General features: G+C 53.7%; 1 protein-coding gene across 1 annotated transcript in view; it reads right to left on the bottom strand.

Moving 5' to 3' along the window:
* The window catches only part of CNGB1 (cyclic nucleotide gated channel subunit beta 1), a 64,776-nt gene that overhangs the window by 35,263 nt on the left and 4,289 nt on the right, over positions 1–25,224 (bottom strand). The window contains exons 6-15 of the mRNA XM_012554164.1: positions 24,997–25,042; positions 23,376–23,451; positions 23,047–23,086; positions 22,491–22,650; positions 21,450–21,525; positions 19,757–19,793; positions 12,057–12,219; positions 10,602–10,691; positions 3,435–3,522; positions 2,722–2,758 (exon numbers count right to left, since the gene is read on the bottom strand). Of these exons, the coding sequence (XP_012409618.1) occupies positions 2,722–2,758; positions 3,435–3,522; positions 10,602–10,691; positions 12,057–12,219; positions 19,757–19,793; positions 21,450–21,525; positions 22,491–22,650; positions 23,047–23,086; positions 23,376–23,451; positions 24,997–25,042 (813 nt within the window). The remainder of the gene's footprint in view (positions 1–2,721; positions 2,759–3,434; positions 3,523–10,601; positions 10,692–12,056; positions 12,220–19,756; positions 19,794–21,449; positions 21,526–22,490; positions 22,651–23,046; positions 23,087–23,375; positions 23,452–24,996; positions 25,043–25,224) is intronic.

Below are 25,224 nucleotides of genomic sequence, written 5' to 3'. Positions count from 1 at the left end.
GGACGGTAGCTGGGCACATTGGGGAGCTGCTCTGCCAGGCTCGGAGGGGCAGGCCCAGAGGCCACCTGGCCAGGTGGCTGATCCTGGACCAGGCGATTCATTTCCATGTCCCTGCCTGGTTTAGCCATGGTGCCGGGGCCAGAGAGTCTCCAGCAGAGGTGGGCCCCTAGGGACTACAAGGAGGAGCACAGAGTTGGGGGAGGGAGGTGGGAGGGGCCCCTCTCCGCAGCCCCAACACAGACAGCCTCGTGCCTGGCGGAGCCCGCAGCAGCTCCACCGAGGTCTGAAGCGTCACTCTTGTTCTGGAGCTCATTGTCTATTATGGTGGTGAAGTCACGTGGGTGGTCCACCCAACAGCTCCGAGGGACAGCCCAGAGCCTCCAACTTCTCCCGCTCTCTCTACTAACCAACCACCCGCAGCATTTCCCATGTCAGACTCAAAATAAGTTAGAAATAAAAAACCCAGAACGCCTAGAATCTTAGACCCTTGGACGCACAGAACCTGGGACTCACGCATTCTTAGCCTGGTAGAATTTTCCATCCCCAAGAAACCCTAGAGGTCAATTAATTCTACATCCAACCAGAAGCAATAACTTCTCCTCGGGCCTTGGTTCTCAAACGGGCTGCACATCGGAATTACCTAGGAGGTTTAACCATTACTGATTCCCGGGCCCACCCCAGACATTCTGATTTAATAGTTTGGGGTGAGATCGAGGTTTTTTTTTTAATCTCCCCAAATAATTCCAACATGCAGGCAAGTTTGAGAACCAGGCTCGAGGCCAGTACCTCTCAAACGCTTACATATGCAGACAAATCACCAGACGATCTTGTTACAATGCAGATTCTGATTCAGCAGGTCTGGGGTGGCCGGAGACTTTGCATTTCTAACCAGCTCCCAGGTGATGCCAAAGCTACTGGTTCCACACTTTTGAGTAATGACGGACAAATGGACATGCCTCTATGTTTCTCAAAGGGGGGTTCCCAGATGACCTGCCTGTAGATCACCTGGGGGAAGGCATGGAAAACTGGAAGCTGCCCCTACCAGCCCCCAGACCCTGAGTCTGCACCTGGGTAATCCTGATGCCTCTAAAGTTTGAGAAGCCCCACTCTGCATCGTCACTGTTGGGACCTGGGGTCTCTCACGACCTCCCAAAGCTGTCACTTCCATTTATTCACTGAACACAGAGGCTGAGCACCATGGTGGCATGGGACACTGGCAGCCCGATAAAAGGTGCCCCGAGCTGATGGTGCAACTAATATTAGCTAAAGGGTATTGGCCCTGCCCGAGTTGGCCCAGATACACTGCAGCCTAGAGACACAGCAGCCATGTGGCCAGACGCCGAGAAGTTTCTGTATAGGGTTGGAGGTTGAATTAATTAACATCCTATGTGATTTGGAATTCTCTCAGGGGACTGAGTCGGCCACCTCTACCAGAGTAAAGTTTTCTTCAGGACAGGGGGGCCCTCGTTCCACCCTCCCTGCTGAGCTGGCCCTGGGCAGACGCTCAATGAAAGTCATGTTGATAGTGAGCCTCCAAGCAGCAGGCAGAAGAGCCCCACAATGAAGCTGGTTTCCACCAAGAGCCTTGGACAGGGTGGGGTGCCCTGCATGCTCTGTGCCATACCCCAGGCTCTGCAGGGGCATGGTTGGGGTCTGCTCCATTCCCAAGGAGTGCCCTTCATGCCAGGACTTTCCCAAGGACTGGTTAGATGGAGCAGGAGTGTGGGAACTCAGGGTCCTGGCAGGGGAAGGACATCCTGGGGGTGCATCTGATAGCGACTTCCAGAGGTTCAGGGAGGCAGATTTCATTCCACCAGCTGCCAAGTTCTGCTTGTCCCACCCACCAACATGCACTGGGGCAAACACCACACCCCCACTCAGGGAAGGCGCAGGTGGCTGGGTTTTCTGATAGCGGCAGGTGAGATGGTAAACCACAAATACCAAGACTTTGACCCCAGGCAGACCAGGGCGGGGGAGGGGGTGGGATCTGAGCTCTCAGGTCATCTGAGACAGGAGCCCTGTCCTTCTCCTCTGCCCGTGACAATCCAACTTGCTGGCTGGGACACAAGCATCCTTGTTCCCATGACCGTCCCCTTCCTCAGTGCCAGCCACAGTGCAGGCATCTTCTACACTTTGTCTCCCTCACTGTGCCCAACAATCCTGTTTTTCTTGATTTGGGAGGTACGGTTCAGAGAGGTCAAGGAACTGGCTCTGGGTCACACAGCGAAGAGGATGGAGCCAGGAGTGAAGCGCAGGTGTGTGCCCTTGACCTCTTGGCCTAATCTGGCCACACACTAAGCCTCAATTCCCTAAAGTATCTGTCCGTATCACAGTGTGGCTGGAGCAGCAGCAGTTTGAGGAGCCTGGGAGCGTGCAGGGCACACACCCCTGCAGGCCGGGGCTCCATCTATACCCAGCTGTCTGGCTCCTGTGGCCCCCTCAACTCTGTCCCCACTATTCCTGGAGTTCTCAGGATTGAGGGATGGGCTGGGAGTAGGGTTTCCTGGCCCACTGGGAGTCCTGTGGGCCTCGGCTGTCATCAGGCCCCAAGATGTAGAGGATAGGTTTTGCCTCAGGACCTGGGGAAGGAGGGATGGAAGGGGCTGGGTGCGAAGATGGTGGAGAGTGAAAGGGTTAACTCCTGCATGGAGGCTGCCCCGGGCCTGAGGGCGTACCAGATGTTACTCTCTAACCACCCCCACCCCCATCACACACACCTACCTCCTGAGCTGGTGGCCACCTCCTCCTCCTGCAGCTCCTGGAAAAAATAGACACATCATCCGCCTCCGAGCCCTAGTCTAACTCAGCCCCGGAAGGAGATCTGCCCTCAGGAGACCTCCTGGGCCCCAATTCTCCTCCTTGCCCTGACCACCCACCCAGTCAGACCCTGCCAGCCCACCTCCTGGGGCATCCAGGGAGGTGGCCTCCAACCTGTACAGGGCGGTACCCACAGGAGCCCCAGGTCCCAATACCTGGACTTGTCAGGTATAAGGGAGGAACCCCCATGTAGCCTGTGCACGCGGTGACAAAGCAACAAAAGCAGCCACCACAGTGCTCCCCACCCGGCACAGCACTTCACAGTGTACAAGCGCCTTTGGCTCCTCCTACAAACCCGAGGAAGGTGACCACTGAGGCCCAGAGTGGGGAGGCAACTTGTCCAGAGCCACACAGCCATGTGAGGACTCCAGCCCAGGTCCTCCTGACTCACCACCCAAGGCAGGGCCATTTGAGTCCCTTCCAATACCACTTGGCCTCTGGTATCAGCGGGGCCTCGCAGTACCCACCACCCTGCTCCTCCCTGTCCTGTGGGGACCTCACTAGTAAACCAAGTGGACAGGGCCTCAGTCTCTTCTGCCAGTGCCAGCCCAGGCCTTGGAGATTCCCCAGTACCAGCCTGGCACCTGGTCTATGGGGTCAAAAGGGTTTCTCTGTACCTGGTGTGAGGCCTTCTGGTGCTGGGTCCGACCTACTCCGCTCTGCTCCTCTTCTGCCTCTGTCACCAGACAGCTATCCAGCAGGACACTGTGACCCCGAGGGGCAGGAGGAAAGGCTAGGGTTAGGGGTGGAAAAAACCTCCTGAACTTTGCTGAGTGCCAGGCTCTGTGCCAGGAGCAGCGGTCAGAGATGCCCAAGGAAAAGTCCTCACCCTCAGAAGGCTCCCAGTGCAGGGCAGACCCCAGGGCCTGCTAACCACCACCCAGGCTGAGGCATGAGCTGGGATAAGGCCCAAAGGACACAGCCACAGCCCTGCCTAGGAAGGAGGGCTTCCCAGAGGAGGTGGCCAGCGAGCTGGGCCTTGAGGATGATGAGTTTACCACAGGGACTGGGCGGGGTGGGGCGGGTGTCCAGGACGGGGAACAGCACATGTGAAGAAAAGCTTGGAGGAAGTTCTGAGAAACTGTGCTGGGGTGTGGCCCAAAGGGCACGGACAGTGTGGCAGTTGCATGTCTAGCATTTCCCCTCTGAGAGTCTCGGGCAACCTTGGTGATGCAGGCAGGCCAGGAAGGGTGAGAAAAGTGAGGCCCAGAGAGGTGAATGCAGCTGGCCAAAAACACACAGCAATTGTCCCAAACCACAGAAAATTCAAACCAGCCCTTGGTTCTTTCTAACCTGTGAGCTCAGAGCCCAGTGCAACAGCTTAGGGGGGCAGGCATCCCTGGCCCAGACAGTCCCAGGGTGATGGGGCCAGGAGAGGCTACAGGGAATGGGGGGACTATGGCAAATCAGAGAACCTGAGCCCACCTGAAGGTGGTGGCCTCACTCTGCTTAGAATGCGGCCCAGGGTGGCCAGCTATTTCAGTTTCAAGAGAAGCCTGAAATTCAGGTTTTTTAGGTGAAACCTCCTGATCTTAAGATACTGATAATTAATTCAAATTAATATACATATATACACACACTTGTGCACAAGTGCACACATACACAGACATATATATATGTAATCTCTGAAAGAGTCTGTCTCCAGGCTAAACTGGATCCTTGGATGCCATGTGGGACCTCCGGATTAAACAATAACTCAGAATTGGGGCTAACGTGATTTTTGTGGTTAGAATTAAATCTGGCTTCCTAATGATCCCACACCACCCTGAGGGTCCCTGCCCCTGAAGGGCTCACGGAGGATGTTCCACGGTGTGTCTGCCGCCCAGCAAACATACCATTCATCACAGCATACATCACCCTCTTCCCAGAGGGCCGAGGAGGGGGAGAAAATGGGGACACACGATTGCCGCCCCGGACGGTTTGGAGCCAGCAGGAAGCAGCGATAATCACTTGCCACAGCAGTGCCCACGGCGGTGTGCCAGGCACTGGGCCAAGCATTTTGCCCACAGTGTCTCCTGAATCCTCACCCAAATAACCCTGCGAGCCTGGGCTGTGACAGGTCCCATTCCAGCTTAGAAAACGGAGTCTCAGAAAGGTCACATGGCCTGTCCCCATCACACTGCCTGTATGAGGCTGAGTCTAGGTGGAACTCCAGTGTCTCTGACGCCAAGGCAGTGTTCTTTGTTTAAGCTGCATTTTGGAAGTTTTGTTCTTATTGTCAGCTGCCATCAAGTCAGCTCCTGAGTCATGGCGACCCCATGCACAACGGGATTGGACAATTGTGATCCATAGGGTTTTCATTGATCACCAGGCCTTTCTTTCTAGTCTGTCTTAGTCTGGAAACATCATAGCAACACGAAAACCTCCACTGACCACCCCTGCCCTCCAAGGCTGTGTTCTTAACACCCCACTCCAGGCCTGCTTCTGAGTGTCCACACAGCCCCACGTGACGTCAAGCAGGAAGGCAGGTGTCCGGATGATCCAAGCACCCAACTCGCTGTCCCCTCTGTTGTATAAATATTTCCATCTGAAGGGCCCAAATTCTCAGAGCAATACTCCCCACCATGCCCAGGAAGAAACAGATTTTCTTAAAAAGACCCAAGTCCCCAAAGGTGGCCCACAGAATGACTTTCGTGGGCCCCAGGGCACTGCAGCCTTCAAAGGCCCCTTCCTCCATTAAAAAAAAAGTTAAAATTTTTATCTTATGATTGCATTCATATCAAGATTAATATATTAATATTATATATTAAAACATTCTCTTCAATCTAACAGTTCTTTTTCTCTTCTCATTTTAAAAGAAATTAAAGCATTTTTGTGGGCCCCTGAAAGTATTGAGAAGTCCCTGGTGGTGTAAACAGTTAATGAGCTCAGCTGCTAACTGAATGGTCAGAGGTTCAAGTCCACCCAGAGGCACCTAGGAAGAAAGGTCTGGCAAAAACTTCTGAAACTCAGTCACTGAAAGCTCTATGGAGGCTACTCTGACATACACAGGGTTCACTCTGAGTCAAACTCGACTTTCAACTGGTTAAAAGCATTGAGGGTCCTGTGCCTACTGTGTCAAAAGAGTAAGTCGGCCCTGCACAGCAGGATTGGAGATGGGCTGTCTGCTGGAAGGCGGCTGCTCTGGTTATCCTTCCCTAACACAGATATGACCCTCCTCAGCTCTCAGGGCGTAAAGCACAGAGGTCAGGCAATGAACTGCTCACAGACCTGGCCCGAGGCTTCCTGAGGTTCTATTCGGTCAGGCCTCACTCATTCCAGCACGGGCCCTGAAATCTCTGTCCGGATTGGGCAAGTCTCCGGAAGGCCCTCGGGCTGCCTGTCTGCTCATCTGTCAAACGGGGCAGGTCTTGCCCAGCCTGTACAGCCTGACATATCTGAGGGGTTCCAAGGGCCAGTGACAATCTCAAGGAAAGTCAAAAAGGACTTCCCATGTCAGGCGTTGTTCTTGGGATTCCTCTGTCTCAGAAAACGGGCAGCATCTTTCCTCATCTGTGGTGCCAAGGGTTTGCTCTGGAGCCAGGTCCACTTGGGAGAGAATCTTAGCTCTGCACTTGCTGGCAGGGCACCCTTCCACATGCAGAGTACCATCTTTGAACCTCAGTTCTCGCATCTGCGAAGTGGGATTAATAATAGAATCTGCCATCAGGGTGCCCTTAACACAGTGTCTGGTGCTGGGGGTGAGGGGGAGTGACAATAACCAAATGGCAGCTGTTACTATTATTACTGTTCTTGCAACTGCTATTATTAATCACAGAGGAGAAGAATATCTGCTGGGTTATGAAATCACTCACGTGGATTGGGGAACGTTTTGCACACACATCCCCAGCAATCAGGATGCCTAATGAGCCCAGCAGTGGCCGTGTCAGTGTCACCAGGGGCTGTTTGGGGGTCTTGTACCAAAGCCACGTTGTCCCTGCTCAATGCTGTGCCCAGTGCCTGCCAAGACTCCTTCTTACCCAGCCCAGAAGAGGCAGGCCAGCGATTCTGGAAAGTTCCCAAGTCCTGGGGATTCCCAAGCAGAGGAGCAGACAGAAGCTGGCCAAGGAGGGCATCCCAGAGTATCCCCTGGCTGGCCAAGTTAAAGGCCTGGAATAGCGGCAGCAGCCAGCTTGTGAGCATTGACCAGCCTACTCTGCCTCCCCTAAGCCACCCAGCATGCTGTGTCCCCCAAGTTAAGGTCCTCACTGTCACCTTCACAGACTCTTCCTCCACAACCCAAGAAGGAAAAAGGGAGGGAGGGGGCCGTAGGGAGCAGCAGGTACCTACTTGGGTCTTGCTGTCTTTGCCGACGAGGACGCCCATGGTGTTAGTGTTCAGCTGGGGGCTGTGACACTCATCCCAGTCCCGGGGCGGTGCGTGCAAGGGGGGAATTTGGAGAGCTCCGGCCAGCCCCACGCCTGCGAGGACAGCTCTGGAGCCGGAGCCAGTCTGGCTGGTGGCAGACAAGCCACCAGTCCTTCCTGCCTCTAATCAGATTGAGGCGATGTGCAGGGAACTCTGCAGAAATCCCCCCGGGGAGCCCAGGTGGGGACCAAAAGGCAGCGGTTGCTAGGAAAAGCCGAGCTGTTGCCGGCAGAGACTGGGTCGCTAGGAGACCAGCTGCCCGTTTCCAGGGCACTCATGTCGTCAGTAACCCCTGTGCCTCTGCAAAGCTGGCCCAGAGCAGGCCTCCCCAGCCCATGACAGCTCAGCTTCACCTGCCACAGGCCTCACACTCTCTGGCCCTGGGGTTGCTCACCCTGCCACCACGGGCACCCTTGTCCCAACTTGGGGAAAGGGACCCAAAAGTTTCTCGAGTTAAAAACTCGAGGGGACAAACCTTAGATCGTAAACCAAACATATCCCCTAAAGTCTTCTTAAAACCAAACAATAGTTTAGTTTAACTAGTAAAGAATGTCTGCCTTGAGCATTGTGCTCTTTCAAGACCTGTCTATACAGGATCAAGCTGACAACAGCAACTCGAAAAATTAGATAGGAAACTTGGGGGACAGTGAGTTTATGTTAATGGGGGAAGAGCAACTCAAAAAAGGAGGGTGAAAATGGTTGCACAACTTGAAGAATGTAATCAAAGTCACTGAATTGTAGAAATGGTTGAATCGGTGTACGTTCTGCTGTGTATATTCTCAACAACAAGAACAAAACTAAAAGAAATTATAGAAAAATAAAATAAAATATGTTTTAAAAAAACTCTGGGGGAATATTTGAATGAGCAGGGACGTGCCTGCAGTGTATGTGGTTAACTCCATATGCGTGTGCTTGCGTGTGTGAGTAGGTGTGCAAGTGTGTAGTGTGAGTGTGTGCAAGCGTGTATTTGTGTACCTGTGTGTATGTGCATGTATGTGTGTGGACACGCGGATGAGTGTAATAGGCGTCTGTGGGTGCATATATGCAGGATGTGTGTGGGTATAAGTGTGCATGCTTGTACACATATGCGTGCATAGCCTGATGTGTGCGTCTGTGTCTATGTGCTGGTATACACGTGTATTGTGTAGATAGGCCTGTGTGCACCTGTGGGTACTGTGCACTGTGTACATGTGTATAGTTAGGGCGTGTGCCTATGTGTGAGCACATTTCAGCACTAGCCTTCAAGGTAATTCAACTCAAGGGCAGTGGCAACTTAAAAAAAACACATTGTTAGGCGCACAGGGTTAGTGGAAGGAGGGACTCAGCTATATGCGCTACGAAGAGGTGGTGGAAAGCAGAGGACAAATAAGGTGCACTAAGGCTGCTAGACAGTGCCTGAGGTCCTTACCTATCTGAAGGGCAGTCTCCTGTTAGTTAGAGCAGTCTTGCTCTGGGGGAGCCCAGAGGGCAGAATTAGGTTTGGGTTGCAGAAGCCACAGGGAAGCAAGCTTAGTTTTGGTCTAAGAAATAATGTCATAAGTCAGTGGTGCACATGGATGGAATGGACAGCCTTTGGGAGATCATGAGCTCCCCATCACCGGAGGTAAGCAAGTAGAGACTATGAAGCCTTTTGCCAATGATAGAAAGATTACATGTGAAGTGGACAAGGGTGGACTAAAAGCAGATGACTCTGAGCAGACGTCCAGCTCTGAAACCCTCTGTTGACCTCATGGTTTAACTATTTCCTGACTATAACCAAAAGTGACCCAATGAGGGGTCAAGAACATGAGTGACCATTAACAAGGCACTTACTCCAGGCCGGGTCCTACCACATCCATTATCACAAAACACCACTCTTCAGGGGACTATTATTATCCCCATTTACCCATGCGGAGGCGAAGCTCTTGCCCAGGTCACTCACCTAAGAGGAACAAAGCTGAGTTTCTGATGCCAACGTGCATGCTCCTAACACTCAGGGAAGAAGGATGTGGTGCAGGGGGCAGCACGGTGGGCAGAGTGGCAGGGACAAGGAACAATGCAAGGGGGGTGGGGCAAGGGGACAGATTGCCTGATCTATGATAGCAGCCTCCTCACTGCTCTCCCTGCCTCAGTCTCTCCCCAACACAGCTACCAGATTGTGTCACTCCCCTGCTCACAGACCATCAATGGCTCCCCATTGCTCCCAGGAAATCAAGTTCAAGGACTTTACAGTCAGGCCCCATTGCTTCTGCAGCGTCATCTCCCACCATTCCCACCAGCCACTGTTCCCTGACACAGCGAATCACCCCCTTCTCCTTGAAACACTTTCTAACTTGGCTTCAGGACTCCACTCTCTCCTTCCCCCACCCCACCAGTGGCTCCTGCTCAGCCCTTCACTGATTCCTCCTCAAAGCCCAACCTCGAATCTGACCTTGGCCTCACCTCCACCCATGCTCCCTTCCGAGGGCATCTCCTCCAGCCTAGCCACAGGACCAGACTTCTGAATTTACTTCTTCAGTCCAACCTCTCCCTGTGCTAACTCCAGGCTCAGGTGCAATTGTCTACTATCCATCTCCACCTCTGTCCACTGATTCATCTGTCCTCTGTTGACCCACATTCCTAACAGCCCCTCCCTGATCTCCATTTCTAACCTTTATTTTAATGGAACTATTTTCAGGTTTTAATATCGAAATCTGCATGGATGTAGGTGAAGAATCAACCATTAATGGACAATAGAGCAGCCCCAGGAAAGCCTTAAGGAGTCCCTGGGTAGTGTAAAAGATTAGCATGCTCAGCTGCTAACCAAAAGGTTGGAGATTCGATTCCACCCAGAGGCTCTTCTGAAGAAAGACCTGGCAATGTACTTCCAAAAAATCAGCCATTGCAAGCCCTATGGAGCCCAGTTCTGCTCTGATACATGGGTCACCATAAGTTTGGAGTTGACTCAATGGCAATTGGTTGGTTTTGTGTTTTAGGGAAGGCTTAGAAGACGTCAAAGGCAACCATGGGACCACTAGGGGGTGTGGCAGGAAAGGACAGCCCTATGCTATGGCTTGTTAATAACAGGGGAGAACCATGAGCCTACTGTATATGACCATTCATCCATACATCCATTCATTCAACCAACATTTATTTGATGCCTACTGTATACTAGGGCTCGGGGTAAATGGCAGTGAACCCAACAGACAAAAATCCCAGCCCTCATGGAGGTTGTCTTCTAGCGTATGTGTTGGGAGGAGAGGGTATTGAGTGGTGGGTGGTTGAATCCTGAGACACCAGTGGGGAGCCCCCCCACTTTCTCTGGCCTCTTTGGGTCAGTGCCCAGTGGGACACAGCACAGAACAAAAAAGAGGACCCCATGAGCTTCAGAGAGCATCCCTAGCCCCTCTGTGAAACCCCACCTCCCTGGGGCATCCCTTAACCAAGCAGAGCCAGAACCAGGTGGACAAATGCCTTACTCAAGCACTTCCTCTTCCTCCTGCCCCTCTTCCTCTTCTTCTCCATCCTCTTCCTCATCTTCATTCTCCTCTTCAATCCAGAGCAGCTCCCTGAGATGGGGTCAGAGGCAAGTTCACCTGCAGCTGGCTCCCCAGCCCACCTCCTGCCCCATTTTCTGTAGGATGCCCCATCTACAGAATGTCCCAGCCCACTCTCGAGACCCAGCCTTGGGATCCCCGCCCAAGGCTCAGACGTGAGGCACGCACCTGAGGAGTCCTGAGGTCTCTCTAGCAATGAGGCCTCTTCACTCTCCCAGACCCCACTGTCCTGGTGGTGACCCAAGGCCAGCCGGTGAGCCCCTCTGGGCCTCAGTTTCCCCATCTGTGCAATGTAGGCCCTGGGCTTGTGGATGTCTGAGACACTGCCCCCTCCCAGCTTGGATGGCTATCACCCAACCACTGTTGGGAGTGAAAATTGTTACATCCCTGTAGAGGGCAATGTGGCCATCACTACCACAATTGCACATTCCTACCCCTATGACCCAGCAACCCCACCCCTGGAAACAAATCCTGCAGGTGGGCTCAAGTTCTTGTGCAAACACATGCATCCAAGGGTGTTTGCTGCAGAATTGTTTCTAGCAACAAAACCATGGAATCAACCTAAATGTCCCTCAAGGGTGGACAGGTTAAATAAATTATGGTCCCTCCATATGATGGAACACTATGCAGTTGTTAAAAAAAAAAAAAATGAGGATGATCTCCATGTACCGAAGGTGGGAAAACCCCAAGGTATATTGTTAAATGAATACAGCAAGTTGCAGAACAGTGCACAGGGTACCCTAGCTTTTGTGCAAAAAAAGAAGGGGGCCCCACTCATGCTAAATACTGATCCCATAGAGAAAATTCCCACGGACAGATAGGACATTGGGGGCTACCAGGGGCTGGGGGGAGGGCAGAAGAGGGTGTTATTGCTTAATGGCTACAAGGTTTCTGCTGAGCATGAAAAAGTTTTGGAAACAGGTGATGGTGGTGATGGTTGTACAACACTGTGAATTTAATTAATGCCATTGAATTGTACACTTAAAAAAAAAAACCCTTGCCGTTGAGTTGATTCCAACTCAATAGCGGTCCCATAGGGCAGAGTAGAACTATACACTTACAAAGAGTTAAAGTGGCACATTTTATGTTATATGTGTATGTTTGTTTTAGCACAATAAAATAAAAAATTTAAAAATCAATTTTACAAAAAGAGAGGGATCTATGGCTGTATGCGACAGACTATCTCTGGACTGGCACACAAGAACCTGGTAGCTGTGGTTGCCCATGCGGAGGGGGGCAGCTGTCTGGGCACCGGGGAAGGGGGGCAGGCTTTGTCCCCCACACCATGCCCTTTTATACCTTTGGGATTTCACACTATGTGCCTGTTGTCTTCTCAAACAATAGCTATTTTTTTTCAGGGTCTTCCCGGCTCCCTACCTGGGCATCTGCTCCACGACCCCGTGCTCCTCTTGGCAAGCAGGAGCCGCCTCCGCACCCTGTGGGCTGGGGCTGCCTTCCTCTCGCTCCGCCTCCTCCCAGTGAGAGTCCACCTCCTCAAGGACAAGCTCAGGCTCCACTGGCCCTCCGGGGAGGATGCTGACTGCGGGGGACACAGGAGGAGCCGTTTGAGGGGTATGGGTTAATAGTGGGCCCAGCGCCTCACAGGGAACCTTGGCCATCACCAGCAGGGCACTCTCTCAGCCAAGCAGCGGGGAAAGGCTTGTTATCGACAGAGCCATGTACAACCAGATCGGGGTGAAGCTATGGGTTGAGGCCTACAATGATTCACCCGGTCTCTTCCCATGATTTTTTTCCCCTCTTTTTCCTCTTAAGCCAGAGCTCTCGATTACAGTTGATCAAGTTTGCTTCTAGTTGGGGTCTCCTTCAGGGGGTTTGTACAGAATCCAAACAAAGACACTTGTGGGCCAGCTGGGACCCAGAGCAACCAGATCAGGACCCCACTAAAGTAAATTCTAATCACAGCAACTCAAGTGATGCCAAGAGACCCAGGCTGGGGGTCCACCTTGCCATATTCAGGTGCAGGGTGGCCTGATTGTCCCACGGGATGCAGAGAGCCTGTTCACTGCCTGCTGTCTAGATGCCACCCCCTGGTGACAGCATACCACATGCTTATAATCTCTGTACCCACTTCTGGGAGTCTTTCTCTCCTTCCAGGACCTAGAAGTTCCACTCTCCAAGGGAATTTGGCTTCCTGGGTGAAGGTGGTTCCACCTTTGGATAGGAGCCTGTGATTTTTGACATTTCTACACTTACCATGGTCCCTACTAATGAAAACACTTCAGAGCTGCGGGCTTGGCAGAAGTGGATGCAGGGGAGTCTCATGAGGAACCCCACTCCCAGGCAGTCGTTAAGGAGGAAACAGGAGAGTGCCTGAATACCAGGTATTTTCAAAGAGCTCCAGCGACCTTGGTGGCCCTCAAGCCGAGCATGAATTAGTAACTGTGACTTTAAATAGAGGCTGGCTTCGAATCTTATCCTGTGACCTGTGACTTTGGAAGTTATTGTTTGTGGTACAGCATAATAATAATAATAACAGCGACAATGGCAGCGCGCATAGTAGTGCCAGCCCCTGTGCTAAGTGGCGTAACTTGGATCAACCTGATGAACTCTCAGATCAGTCCTCCGAGGTGGGAACGTTGATTACCCCCATCTGTTTTCCTTCTTTTGTTTTTTTTTTATTTCCCATTTTATAGACGAGCAACCTGAGACACAGGTTATGGGATGTTTTCTTTTAAGGGATGCTTCCCATGGGCCAGGTGCTGTGTCATCTGTCTTCCAAGAGTCACCTCCCTCTACCACCCCCACCCTCCCAGGGAACAGACGTCATCCCCCCTTCACGGAGGAAGCCCCCAACGTGTCCTGAACTAGCCCTTTCCACAGCCAGTGCTGGCTGTCTCTGGCTCAGCGAGTGGCCTACGGATTGATCAGGGGAGGCGCCCCCACGTGTGGCCCTCCGTCCAGTAGTGGGACTGGTCTGTGTGCTGCTACATGCAGCAGTCCAGCAATGGTGTAGCATCTCCACCCCAAGCAGCCACTCCGGGTGCAAGTTCCTGCCTGGGCCTAGCAGGGGACACCCAGGGGGCAGAAGATCCCCTTGCCTGTGAGCTTGTTAGCTTTGGCAGCAACCCGAAAGGTTGATAGACCAGGGAGCCAGCTCAGAGAGGCCAAATGACTTGTCTAAGGCCACACAGGAAGTCGGAGGCAGCGCCAGGTCTCCTGACACCAAATTCCGGGCTCTCCTCCACAGGGCACAGCCTGTCCCTGGTGTGTGATTCCAGGTAACAAACGTGCCCTATGAGCACAGCACAGACATTAGTGGCCACCCTGTAATGGATTAACCCAGCACTTGGTGTACTTAAAGAGCTGCGGCTGCTTGCTTACGAGTCTTTCCTTTGCATTCGTCTTTTCTTTGTAGGTACTGTTTGGTGAGTGAGAATTTTACAAGCATTGCTTCCTTTCATCTTTAAGACAAGCCTGCAGGGCGGGCCCTATGTTGTCCCCACTTTACAGCCAATGACTCTTCAGCTCTGAGAAGAAGAGGAGGACCATACTCGAGGTCGCCAGCCAGGATGGACAAGGAGGGGGGACTCTGCCACACCCACCCTGGGCAGGGCCCCCCGAGCAGGCCTGGCAGAGGAGCTGAGCGCCTCTCTGTGGGCATCTGATCACAGTGCTCAGGGCTTTTCCAGCTCCCCCCACCCCGCCTCCTCTATCCTGGTGCCAGGTCACAGGTGGGACCACTGAGGTAATGTAGGTGCTCAAGGTCTCATGGGAACTGCTGTTCCATCGGGAACATAAATTCTGCCCCTGGAGCCCTCATGAGAATGCCACCTCCTGACCAGTGTCCTCTCTGCCAGCCTAGATGTCCCTCAGGCCATCGAATGGGGCCCTAACCCCAGCAGGGAAGGCCAGTAACCCATCTGGGGAAGGAGCCCTGTTTCCAGGATTGGCAAACAAGAAGCCCCAGGGCACAGCTGTGAGGCCAAGGCCTCCTCCCAGAAAAGACAGGGGAAAAAAAAACCAAACCCATTGCCGTGGAGTCAGTTCAGACTCATGGGGATCCCATGTGCTACAGAGGAGAACCGCCCCATAGGGCTTCCAAGGCTGTAATCATTACAGAAGCAGACTGCCGCATCTTCCTCACGAGGAGTGGCTGGCAAGCCGAGCACTTAACCACTGTACCACCAGGGCTCCTCAAACTGCCAGTGAGGGGAGGGCAATTCTTGGTCGGGAACAAAGTGAGCAAATGCCTGGAGGTAGGAGAGGGAAGGGGTGTGGGGGAGTAGTCCTTGACGCCAAAGATAAAGCAGGGCCTGATTTTAGGCGACTAGGCTGTAGGCCCGCCACTCTTCTGTCAGTTTGTCGTCCTGTGGGGGCTTGCACGTTGCTGTGATGCTGGAAGCTTTGCTACTGGTATTTCAAACGCCAGCAGGGTCACCCATGGTAGACAGGTTTCAGCGGAGCTTCCAGACTAAGACAGACTAGGAAGAAGGACCCAGCAGTCTACTTCTGAAAAGAATTAGCCAGTGAAAACCTTATGAATAGCAGCAGAACACTGTCTGATACAGTGCCAGAAGATGAGACCCTCAGATTGGAAGGCACTCAAAAGATGACTGGGGAAGAGCTGCCTCCTCAAAGTAGAATCGACTTTAATGATATGGATGGCGTAAAGCTTTCAGGACCTTCATTTGTTGATGTGGCATGACTCAAAATGAGAAGAAACAGCTGCAAACATCCATTAATAACTGGAACATGAAATGTACGAAGTATGAATCTAGGAAAACTGGAAGTCGTCAAAAATGAAATGAAACACATAAAGATGGGTAGTCAATAGTCTAGGCATTAGTGAGCTGAAATGGACTGGTACTGGCCATTTTGAATCGGACAATCATATGTTCTACTGTGTCAGGAATGACAAATTGAAGAGGAATGGCTTTGTATTCATTGTCAAAAAGAACATTTCAAGATCTATCCTGAAGTACAACACTGTCAGTGATAGGATAATATCCACAGGCCTACAAGGAAGACCAGTTTATACGAATATTACTCAAATTTACATACCAACCACTAATGCCAACGATGAAGAAATTGAAGACTTTTACCAACTTCTGCAGTCTGAAACTGATCAAACACGCAATCAAGGTGCATTGATAATTATTGATGATTGAAATTCAAAAGTTGGAAACAAAGAAGAAGGATTGGTTAGTGGGAAAATATGGCCTTTGCGATAGAAACGAGGCTGGAGATTGCATGACAGAATTTTGCAAGACCAACAACTTATTCATTGCAATTACCTTTTTTCAACAACATAAACAGCGACTATACACGTGGATCTTGCCAGACGGAATAGACAGGAATCAAATCGACTACATCTGTGGAAAGAGACCATGGAGAAGCTCTGTATCATGAATCAGAACAAGGCCAGGGCCTGACTTCGGAACAGACCATCAATTGCTCATATGCAAGTTCAAGTTGAAGCTGAAGAAAATTAGAACAAGTCCAATAGAGTCAAAATACAACCTTGAATATATCCCACCTAGATTTAGAGACCGTGTCAAGAATAGATTTGACACACTGAATACTCATGACTGAAGACCAGATGAGTTGTGGGAGAACATCAAGGACATTATACACGAAGAAAGCAAAAGGTCATAGGAAAGAAAGAAAAGACCAAAATGGATGTCGGAAGAGACTCTGAAACTTGCTCTTGAACGTACAGAAACTAAAGTGAATGGAAAAAATGATGAAGTAAAAGAGCTGAACAGAAGATTTCAAAGGGCAGCTTGAGAAGACATAATAAAGTATTATAATGAAATTTGCAAAGACCTGGAGTCAGAAAACCAAAAGGGAAGAACACGTTCTGCATTTCTCAGGCTGAAAGAACTGAGGAAAAAATTCAAGCTTTGAGTTGCAATATCAGAGGATTCTATGGGCAAAATATTGAACGATGAAGGAAGCATCAAAAGAAGATGAAAGAAATACACAATCACTGTACCGAAAAGAATTGGTCGACTTTCAACCATTTCGGGGGTAGCATATGATCAAGAACCAATGATGTTAATGAAAGAAGTCCAAGCTCCACTGAAGGCATTTTTGGTGAAAAACAAGACTCCAGGAATTGACGGAATACCAACTGAGATGTTCCAACAAACGGGTACTAGGCTGGAGGTACTCACTTGTCTATGCCAAGAAATTTGGAAAACAGCCACCTGGCCAACCGACCAGGCACTGTTTTGTTCTGTTGTACATGGGGTTGCTATGAGTCGGAAGTGACTCAGAGCCACCTAACAACAAGGGCTGTAGGCAATGGGGAGTCATTGAGGGCAGTGGGGTAGAGTGACTTGACAAAGATTACTTTGGGGCTAAACAAACATTGGAGGTGGGGAAAGTCCCCCTAGCAACTTCTCTTTGCACACCCCCAGGGCCCCCATGTCCAGGCATGGGATGTGACCCCCTCCCCCCCATCCCTCTACCTCTCCCTGGCCCTGCCCCCATCTCCTCCCACCTGGGCCCCAAGCACTGTTCTCTCACTGACTTCATGGTTTTCAAAGTGTGGTCCCAGCCCCCTACCCCCATCATCAGAATCACCTAGGGGAGTGGGTGCTTCTCAAAAATGCAGATTCCCAGACTCTCCATACTCTTCAAATCAGAACAGACTCTACGGCAATGGGCAACGGGTAAGCAATAATATCATGGCATCACAGGTTTGATGTGTTAATGTATGCTTTTTTAATGCCAATTAAAATGTTAAAACTGTTTGTCGCTGTCCACTGGCAGTCCTGACCCAGAGGGCGGCCACGTGGCCGGGAGAAGCTCTTCTGGGGAAACGGTGTCCGGAGGAGTACTGGCTGTGCCAGGCCCGTGCTAAGGGCAGTGCAGGCGTCCTCTCAGAGAGGTTCAGGGTAGAGTCCTCTCAGGGTTTGTCCACACCCTTCCAGCAGGGAAGTCCCCCTGCAGTCTAGCCTAAATCTCACACCTTGCCTCCTGCTGATGGAAAGTGGCTGGTCTTGGTCCTTCATATGCGCCAGGGTCCCTAGAGGAGGCTCTGGGGCTGGCGTAGGTGACTCTGGCCTCTCACCCCTGCCTGGGGGAATCTGGAGGGGCAGGGGTACCCTATTCAAGTAGGGTAGGGGATGGCCAGTCACCTCCCTTCCCCCTCTCGTGCAGCTTTTCTCTTCTGAGCACCCTTCTTTCCTTCCATCCATCCGTTCGTTTGTCCATCCACACTCTCCCAGGCTCCCTTCTCCCTTGTTTCAGAGGCCTCCAGCTGTCACCTCCCCTGAAACAAAAGGGGAAGACAGATAGGTGGGCGTCTGGACGGACAGATGGAGGGTAAGAATGGATGAGGGGGTGAATGAGTGAATGCCAGGGGGAGCTGGGGAAGAGCAGGAAGAAGAAGAGACACTCAGCCCCAGCCCCTCGGCATGACCCCAATTCCTGGCCCCTGTACTGAGTCTGCCCCCATGCTGCACGCTGCCCAGCCATGACCTCCACATTCCAGGAGCTGCAAGGGAGGCCCCGCTTGCGCTGGCTTAGATCCTGCCTCCTTGCAGAGGAGCAGGGAGGAAGATGGGGGGTGATGTTCTGTTCTCAGGCCTCTCCAAGGCCTCTGGAGGGTCTCTTTGTGGTAATGACCTCTCTAACCTTTGCCTGCCTGAGCAGCTGCTGCCAGACCAGTGGGCTCTAGGCACCGTCCTGTCCACCAAGAACTTGCTCTGTCACCTTGGACAAGCCTCAAGGCTCTCTGAGCTCTGCCCCTGCCTGCTCCAACAGCAGTGGAGGTCACTGCCCTGCATCCTCCCAGGGTAGCCCTGAGTACCATGGGTGCCATGAGACACAGCCCACCCTGCTCTGAAGGCCAGCAGCCTGGCCGCACCGGGTAGCACCCTCCTCATGTTGTATTGTGATCACTATGAACCCCATCACAACCCACAGTGGCTCCGACAGACCCGAGCTCCAGAGGCTGTCTGTCCAGGCTCCAGTCCACAGTGGGTGACCCCAGCCCCAGAGTTCACTATGACTAACATCAGCCTGGGGAGGCTGGGGTTGTTTACAGCCTTGCAGACATGGTGGGGGGCAGCCCTAGAACACCAAGGCCCCTGGTCTAAGGAGCCTGTGTCCAGGCTGGAACAGGGGACGTCACTACCCACAGGCCTGACCTCTGTTTGCTCACCACAAGAACCCATCACAGGGCCAGCACATAGTAAACCAGCCGCAGGTGAATCGGCTCCAACTCATGGCGACCCCACGTGTGTCAGGGCAGAACCGTGCTCCATAGGATTTTCAATGGCTGCCTTTTCAGAAGTAGATCGCCAGGCCTTTCTTCCTAGGCACCTCAAGGTGGACTCAAACCTCCAACCTTTCAGTTAGCAGTCAAGCGTGTGTTAACCATTTACACCACCCAGACCCTCCATAACTATTTGTTGATGAACGAACAAACGAATTAACGTATGCCCTGTCTACTGCATGCCCTTCCGGAGGCCATGAAATGAAGGAAGAGCTGATTCTGCGCCCCCTCCCCGGGCCACGACCCCCACATTCCAGGAACTGTCCCACCCTGCTGGCTCCACCCTTGCTCCTGATGTGAGGCTGGGACAAAAGGCAGCACATACCTCTTCAACCCAGCCACCGTGAGGGGGAGGCCCTCCCAGCCCAAAGGGGCTGGAATCTCTGGAGCCTGGCTCCCCCAGCGAGGCCCCAGCCCTCTCTTATCTCCCCATCCACCAGAGACCCTGCTTAGCAAACCCACTTATCCAGCTGCCAGGGGGAAGATGGGAGCTCTTTCTGGGTGTTCCAGCAGGCGGGGGGCCCACCACTTGGCCTCAGGATTATCATCTCTGGCTAGAAACTGGAAGGACTAGGCCCCCCGCCATGTCTCTCCCCAGTGGCCAGGAAGGGCCTCCACCAGCCATTGGGCTCTGGCTACCAGGATGGCTGACGAGAGGCTGGGCGAGAGTGGGGCTCTCTCAGCTCCACGTCCGAAGGCCCCCATTGGGCCCCCCGACTGAGTCCAGGCCCCGTCAGGGGCAGCCCCCCTGGTCATGCATGCTCAGACCAGAGGACCCCAGGCAACCCACTCTGAGACAGACACGAACACCCACTACTGCATCACTTACTGGTCTGCATGTCGCACGTCACGGGGCAGTCAGGCTCCTGCGTGCGGAGAAAAGGGAAAGAAAACAAAAAAACTTGCCCCAGCTTCCTCACCAGCCTCCCTGCCTCAGCCACCCCCCACCCCGGCCCCACCTACCAGGGGCCAGAGGGGCTTCCCTCGCCCCCTCCTGGGAAGCTCGGGGAGATACCATTGCATCAGGCTTGGCTCTGCCCTGCCTCCCCTCTCCTGCTGCAGAGGCCCTCTCTGCTCCAGCCACCCTCCTTCCAGCACCCAGCACCTTTGCCCAGCTGGGCCTTGCCTGGGAGGCCCTCCCCTCTGCTCCCCAGGTATGCAAAGCCTCCTCCCGTCCTCCATCGGAGGCTCCTCCACAATGGCGCCCGTCCAGCACCACACCCACCCTGCCCCGCCCCACTCCTGTCCTCCGTGGCCCCCCTGCCTCCATCTACTGAGTGTTCCTGCCACTAGGCCCCGCCTCCTCTTGGAAGATTAGGGACTGGTCTCCCTCCACCTGCAGAGGCTGCCTGAACATGAGTCTGAGGGCTCAGCCTGCAAGGAAGGGCTCCTGAAGCCCCTGCCCTCCTCCCAATGCAGCCCCCTACCCATGCACTTCATGCTGGCCCAGACCTCGAAGAGGGGCAGGTGGACAAGTAAGCGCAGGTCTGGGGTCCAGACAACTGGGTTCTGGCTCCAGCCACATGACACTGGTCCACCTCTCTGGGCTTCAGTTGTCTCATGAAATGGGGAGGAGGGTCCTGCTGTGCCCAGAGCCAATGAGGGGACTGATGATAGGGGAGTGGGGGCACTCTGAGAGCCTGAGTCTTAGTCAGGTGAGGAAAGGGGGATGGTGGCCCCAGAGAGCCACAGCATGGACACCTGCTCAGAGGAGCCAGGCCAGGACTCACATGACCCAGAAGACAAGACCCTCCTCTCTCCTGGACCTGGACATCTTCATTCTTTTCCTGCATTCTCACAATCCTGAGCCCATTGCTCAGGTGGGAAAACTGAGATCCCCAGAGGGTCGGGGCCAGGACCAAAGTGACATAGCCAGAACTAAAATCCAAGCCTCTCACCTCCCAGTACCAGCTCCAGGTGCATCTTTGAAGAAGCCCAACTGTCCGCAAAGGGAGAAGGTCAGGCCCCAGGACCCAACGTCAGAGGCCTGGGTTACTAGGGTCAGAGCTCTGGATTCCTAGGTGGGCATACAGGCACCACTGGCTTCCTGGGAGCAGCACTCCCTTCCAGAACGTTCCAGGCCTGTTTGCCTCTGGATTTTGTACATGCTGATCCTGTGTCTAGGGAGGCCCCTTCACTGTCACCCTCCCCCTTCCTACCCCTCCTTCAGGTCTCAGGTTGGAGGTCACCACCACTGGGAAACCTTCCTTGATGTCCCTGGAGGCTCCTTCTCTGAGCTCCACAACCTCTCCACTTCCCCCTTCAAAGCAGGCAGACAGGGCAGGGCCAGCCCGCCTCAGTCCTATGCTCCCGGTGCCTCAGAGAACATGTGTGGAATGAATGCATGAAGAGCAAACAGGAGGCCAGGCAGGCTGGCTGGCGCTGGCAGGCTCCCTCCTTCCTGCTGTGCACCACCCCCACCCCCAGGATGGCAGGCTGACCATCCCCCCTCCCCTGTGCTCCCAAGACCCTTCCCACCACCACCACACCCCAGGCCCCCAACTCCCCAGCCCCACACTGACCTGCTCCCTGGCCTTTCCATGGAGCACCGGCTGCGGAAGGGCCTTCTCCACCCTGTGCAGGAGCCATGCCACCAGCCTGCGGTGGGAGAGAGAGGAAACTGAGGTCAGAGGCATCCCTCCAAGGCCAACAGCAAGCCGGCCAGAGGCTGACCAGAACCCAGGTCTCCAGCCTCGAAGACCAGCAGTGCCCTGGCCAGGCAAGCCTCTGACTACTGCTCAGACCCCAGCTGGTAGCTCAGGCTCCCCTCTCACTGTGGGGTGGGAGCATTTGCAATACCTATCCCAGTTGTGGAGTCCCTGGGTGGTGCAAATCATTAAAGCCCTTGACTAATAACCGAAAGACTGGAGGTTCAAGCCCACTCAGAGGCCCTCAGAAGAAAGGCCTGGCAATCTGCTTCCAAAAAATCAGCCATTGAAAATCTTATGGAGCGCAGTTCTACTCTGACACACATGGGGCCACCATGAGTCAGAACCGACCTGACAGCAACTGGTTTTCATTCCAATTATAAATGCGAATATCCTTTGGTCCTACAACTCCATTTCTGGCAATTTATCCTACAGGCTTACTTGTACATGAGGCAAATGGTACATGTAAAAGGGTATTAATCACAGCAAAAGAGTGAAAACAAACCTAACTGTCCACCGAATGGTTAGATCAAAGCTGATCCATCCATACGATAGAGTGTCATGCAGCTACTGGAAGAACAAAGTAGATCTGCAAGTGTGAAATGGAACCATCTCTAAGATACATTTTTAAGTGAAGAAAGCAAGGTGCAGGACAGTACCTATAGCTTACCACTGTCCGGTGTGTGTTTAAAGGAGAAATACGCGCATAAGCTCGTATATGCACAGAGAACCAGGGAAGGACAAAAGGCTGCTAACGTGGTTGCCCTGGGGACCGGCCCTGTAAAGCGGCTTGCATTTTCTCCAGGTGCATGCGTTATTTCTGTGATTTAACAACTCCTTTTGTGAAGATTGGCTGTTGTCTGGGGCAGCCGCTGACCCTGCTCTCCGTGGAGGCGTGGCATTCAGGTGGCTCACCTGGCAGGGCCCCCAGCTGGCGGCAGGGAGGAGGCCTGGAGGCCTGGCTGGGGCTCTGAAGCCAGCTTCTCCTCGGGTTCCTGGGGGCTGGGGGTGGGCGGGGAAGGCATCTCCGGGGCCTGCAGCATGGGCTCCGTTTCCAAGGGGGCTCCGGGGGGCTCTATAGCAGCAGGGAGAACAGGAGGTGAACGACTCCACAGCTTGATTTCATGCAACCCCTCAAGGGCACAGAAGGCTAGATCCGAGGTGCCAACGCAGCCGAGTAGGGAGCCCTTTGGGACCAACCCCAACCACCCACATCATCAGACAGATGTGGAAACTGAGGGAGGGGAAGGCTTCACAAGTCTGTCCCAGGTCTCTGGCTTCCCAGCCTGGGCTGGGAAAGGGGTTCCAGTGCCCCCCAACAACCTGCCTGGGGAAGCCCTGAATGCTTCCCTAGCCTGGGTAAGGGCTAAAGTCCGTCTGTCCTGTCCAGGCTCCCCCAGACCCCAGGTTCTCCCCCAGCGCAGCCCAGGACCCTCCCAGGCAGACCCCTCCCAGGCTCCTCTCCCTGTACCTGGGTCCCGGGCAACATCTGCAGGCTCGTCTCTCCAGCCCTGGGTCATAAACAGGAGTCAGGCCATGGATCAGAGCAAGCCCTGGGCTCTCCCTGCCCCAGCCAGCTCTGCCCTGGCCGGGGCGGGTGGCAGGGGGCTCCACCCTTCCATGACCCCCCACCCCACAGTCACTCCTCCCCAGACAGACAGAGGCCCCGCCAATGAGGAGAGCACCCCGCTCTGTGAGTCCTGGGGTTGCAGATAGCCTCCTGGGGTAGGCAGGTCCTTCCTGGGGCCCCAGAAACCCTCCCAGTGGTCAGCTGCCTGCTCCCTCTTCTCCTCAACTCACCTTGGAGGCTTTTAGGGGCTGAGGCAGCACTTTCTCCAGATTCTGCTCAAGCCACCTAAGCAGCCAGGACCCAGGCCTGTGGAGGGGCTAGTGGTCAGCTGAGTGGCCTGGAGGAGTGGGCCCTCCCCACAGGAACCTAGGCCTGGAGCAGCCCTTCCTCATCCCTGGCTTCAATTCTGCACAGTGGGGCCTGGTACCAAATGCCCTCTAAGGCCCCAAGGTGATGGAGGAGCTTCAGCCATTTTCAGATTCTGACCCAGGGCTTGACCAGGCTCTGGAACAATAGGCCCAGCCTCAGCCTCCTGGGGCAGCAGGTGGGGTGGGGGCTACTTGGGAACCTGAGTGCAGCAGGGAGGCTCCCTGTGACTGGGACAGACAGGGATGGTTTCAAGGGCATATGACCCAGGCAGTCACACAGGGCCCCATGCTTAGAGGGGCCCCGGCTTTGCTTACTGCTCTTCTGGCACAGTCTTGAAATCATAACTTTTTAACATGGGGCCTGAGCTCCACAAGTTATGTAGATGGTCCTGGGAAGTAGATGGTGGGTCTCTGACCCATCTGACCTCCAGGGAGCCCCACCTTCCCCAGTGAAGCTCCTCTCTCGGGTCTAGCTCAAAAGAAAGCTGGCAAGTCCTCTGGGTGCCCTCATCCTAAACTGCTTTGATGGCCCCCAAAGTCAGCTGGGCAGCCATGGGGACCCCTGACTGGGCGGCCTCCAGGAAGCAAAAGAAATAGAGAGCGAGCTGGAGCAGTGAATGAATGTGGATTGCATATATCCATTCATTCATGCATTCGCTCATCCCCTATGTGCTGAGCCCCGACTTTACAGCCGGCACTGTGCTGGGCACCAGGCTTTCAATAGTGACCAGGACAAAAGCCCCTGCCCTCAAGGAGCCAGCAGTCTGATGAATGAATGAGTGAATGAATGAATGGAGATGACTGCATGACCCTGGACTGCCAGCGAAGATTGCAAAGGGAGCCTTAGGGCTTCTGTTCTGGAAACTTTTCAATTAGTTGGCAACATGCAAAAATTAAGGATTCTAGGTAAAAACCTATATTTCTAACTTCTCTTGAAAAACTGGAGGATCTGGCCACCCTGGACCAGCCCTCCTGCAGGGTCCCCCACTGTGGCAGGCATGTACTCCCCAGTTTGCCACAGTCCCCACCCTGCCTTCCACCCTCACTGGCCAGGCAGCAGCCCCCTCTACCAGCTCTAAAAGTCAGAAGCTATTGTCAACTGTGAGGTCAACGCAAGCACCCTGAGCCCCCCACAGTGGTCCAGGTCCTGCCTCAGCACTCCACACGGAGCCCACCTCCATGAAACCCATCTGCGCCGCACTCACCCATACCCCCTCTCATTCTCAGAAGGTGGCCGCCACCGGGACCTCCCAGGGTTAGCACAACAAACCATAGGCAGGACGGAGCCCATCATCCCCATTTTATGGATGAGAAAAGTGAGGTCCAGAATCGCCGAGAGGCATGTCCAAGGTCACACACGGAGATGGAAGTAGACTCTACTCCTGAACCCAATACCCTTGGTTCTGGACACAGTCCTCCTACCACCCCCACTACAGACAAGGCTCGGGGACTCCCAAAACAGTTTCCAGTGTTGGAGACTCACTCAGTGTCTTGGGCCCTGGGGGCCTCACTGCGTCCATCTGCATACTCTGCAGGGCAGAAAATTAAGGTGGTCAGCAGCAGGCAGCCTGCCAGAGCCCCCCAGTCAGCCTGGAGCAGGCAGCAAGAGCCCAGTGCAAACCCAGGTTCAAAGCCAGGGCCAGACAGATGAGAAGCTCTGGCCCCTTTGGACTCCCCATAGTCTGGGTCCCTCCCAACAGCACCCTCCTCC

Source organism: Trichechus manatus, unplaced genomic scaffold, assembly GCF_000243295.1.
Source record: "Trichechus manatus latirostris isolate Lorelei unplaced genomic scaffold, TriManLat1.0 scaffold00014, whole genome shotgun sequence".
NCBI classification, from domain to species: Eukaryota; Metazoa; Chordata; class Mammalia; order Sirenia; family Trichechidae; genus Trichechus; species Trichechus manatus.
Note: the sequence above shows the minus strand (reverse complement) of the source record. Positions and strands in the feature narration are given on the sequence as shown.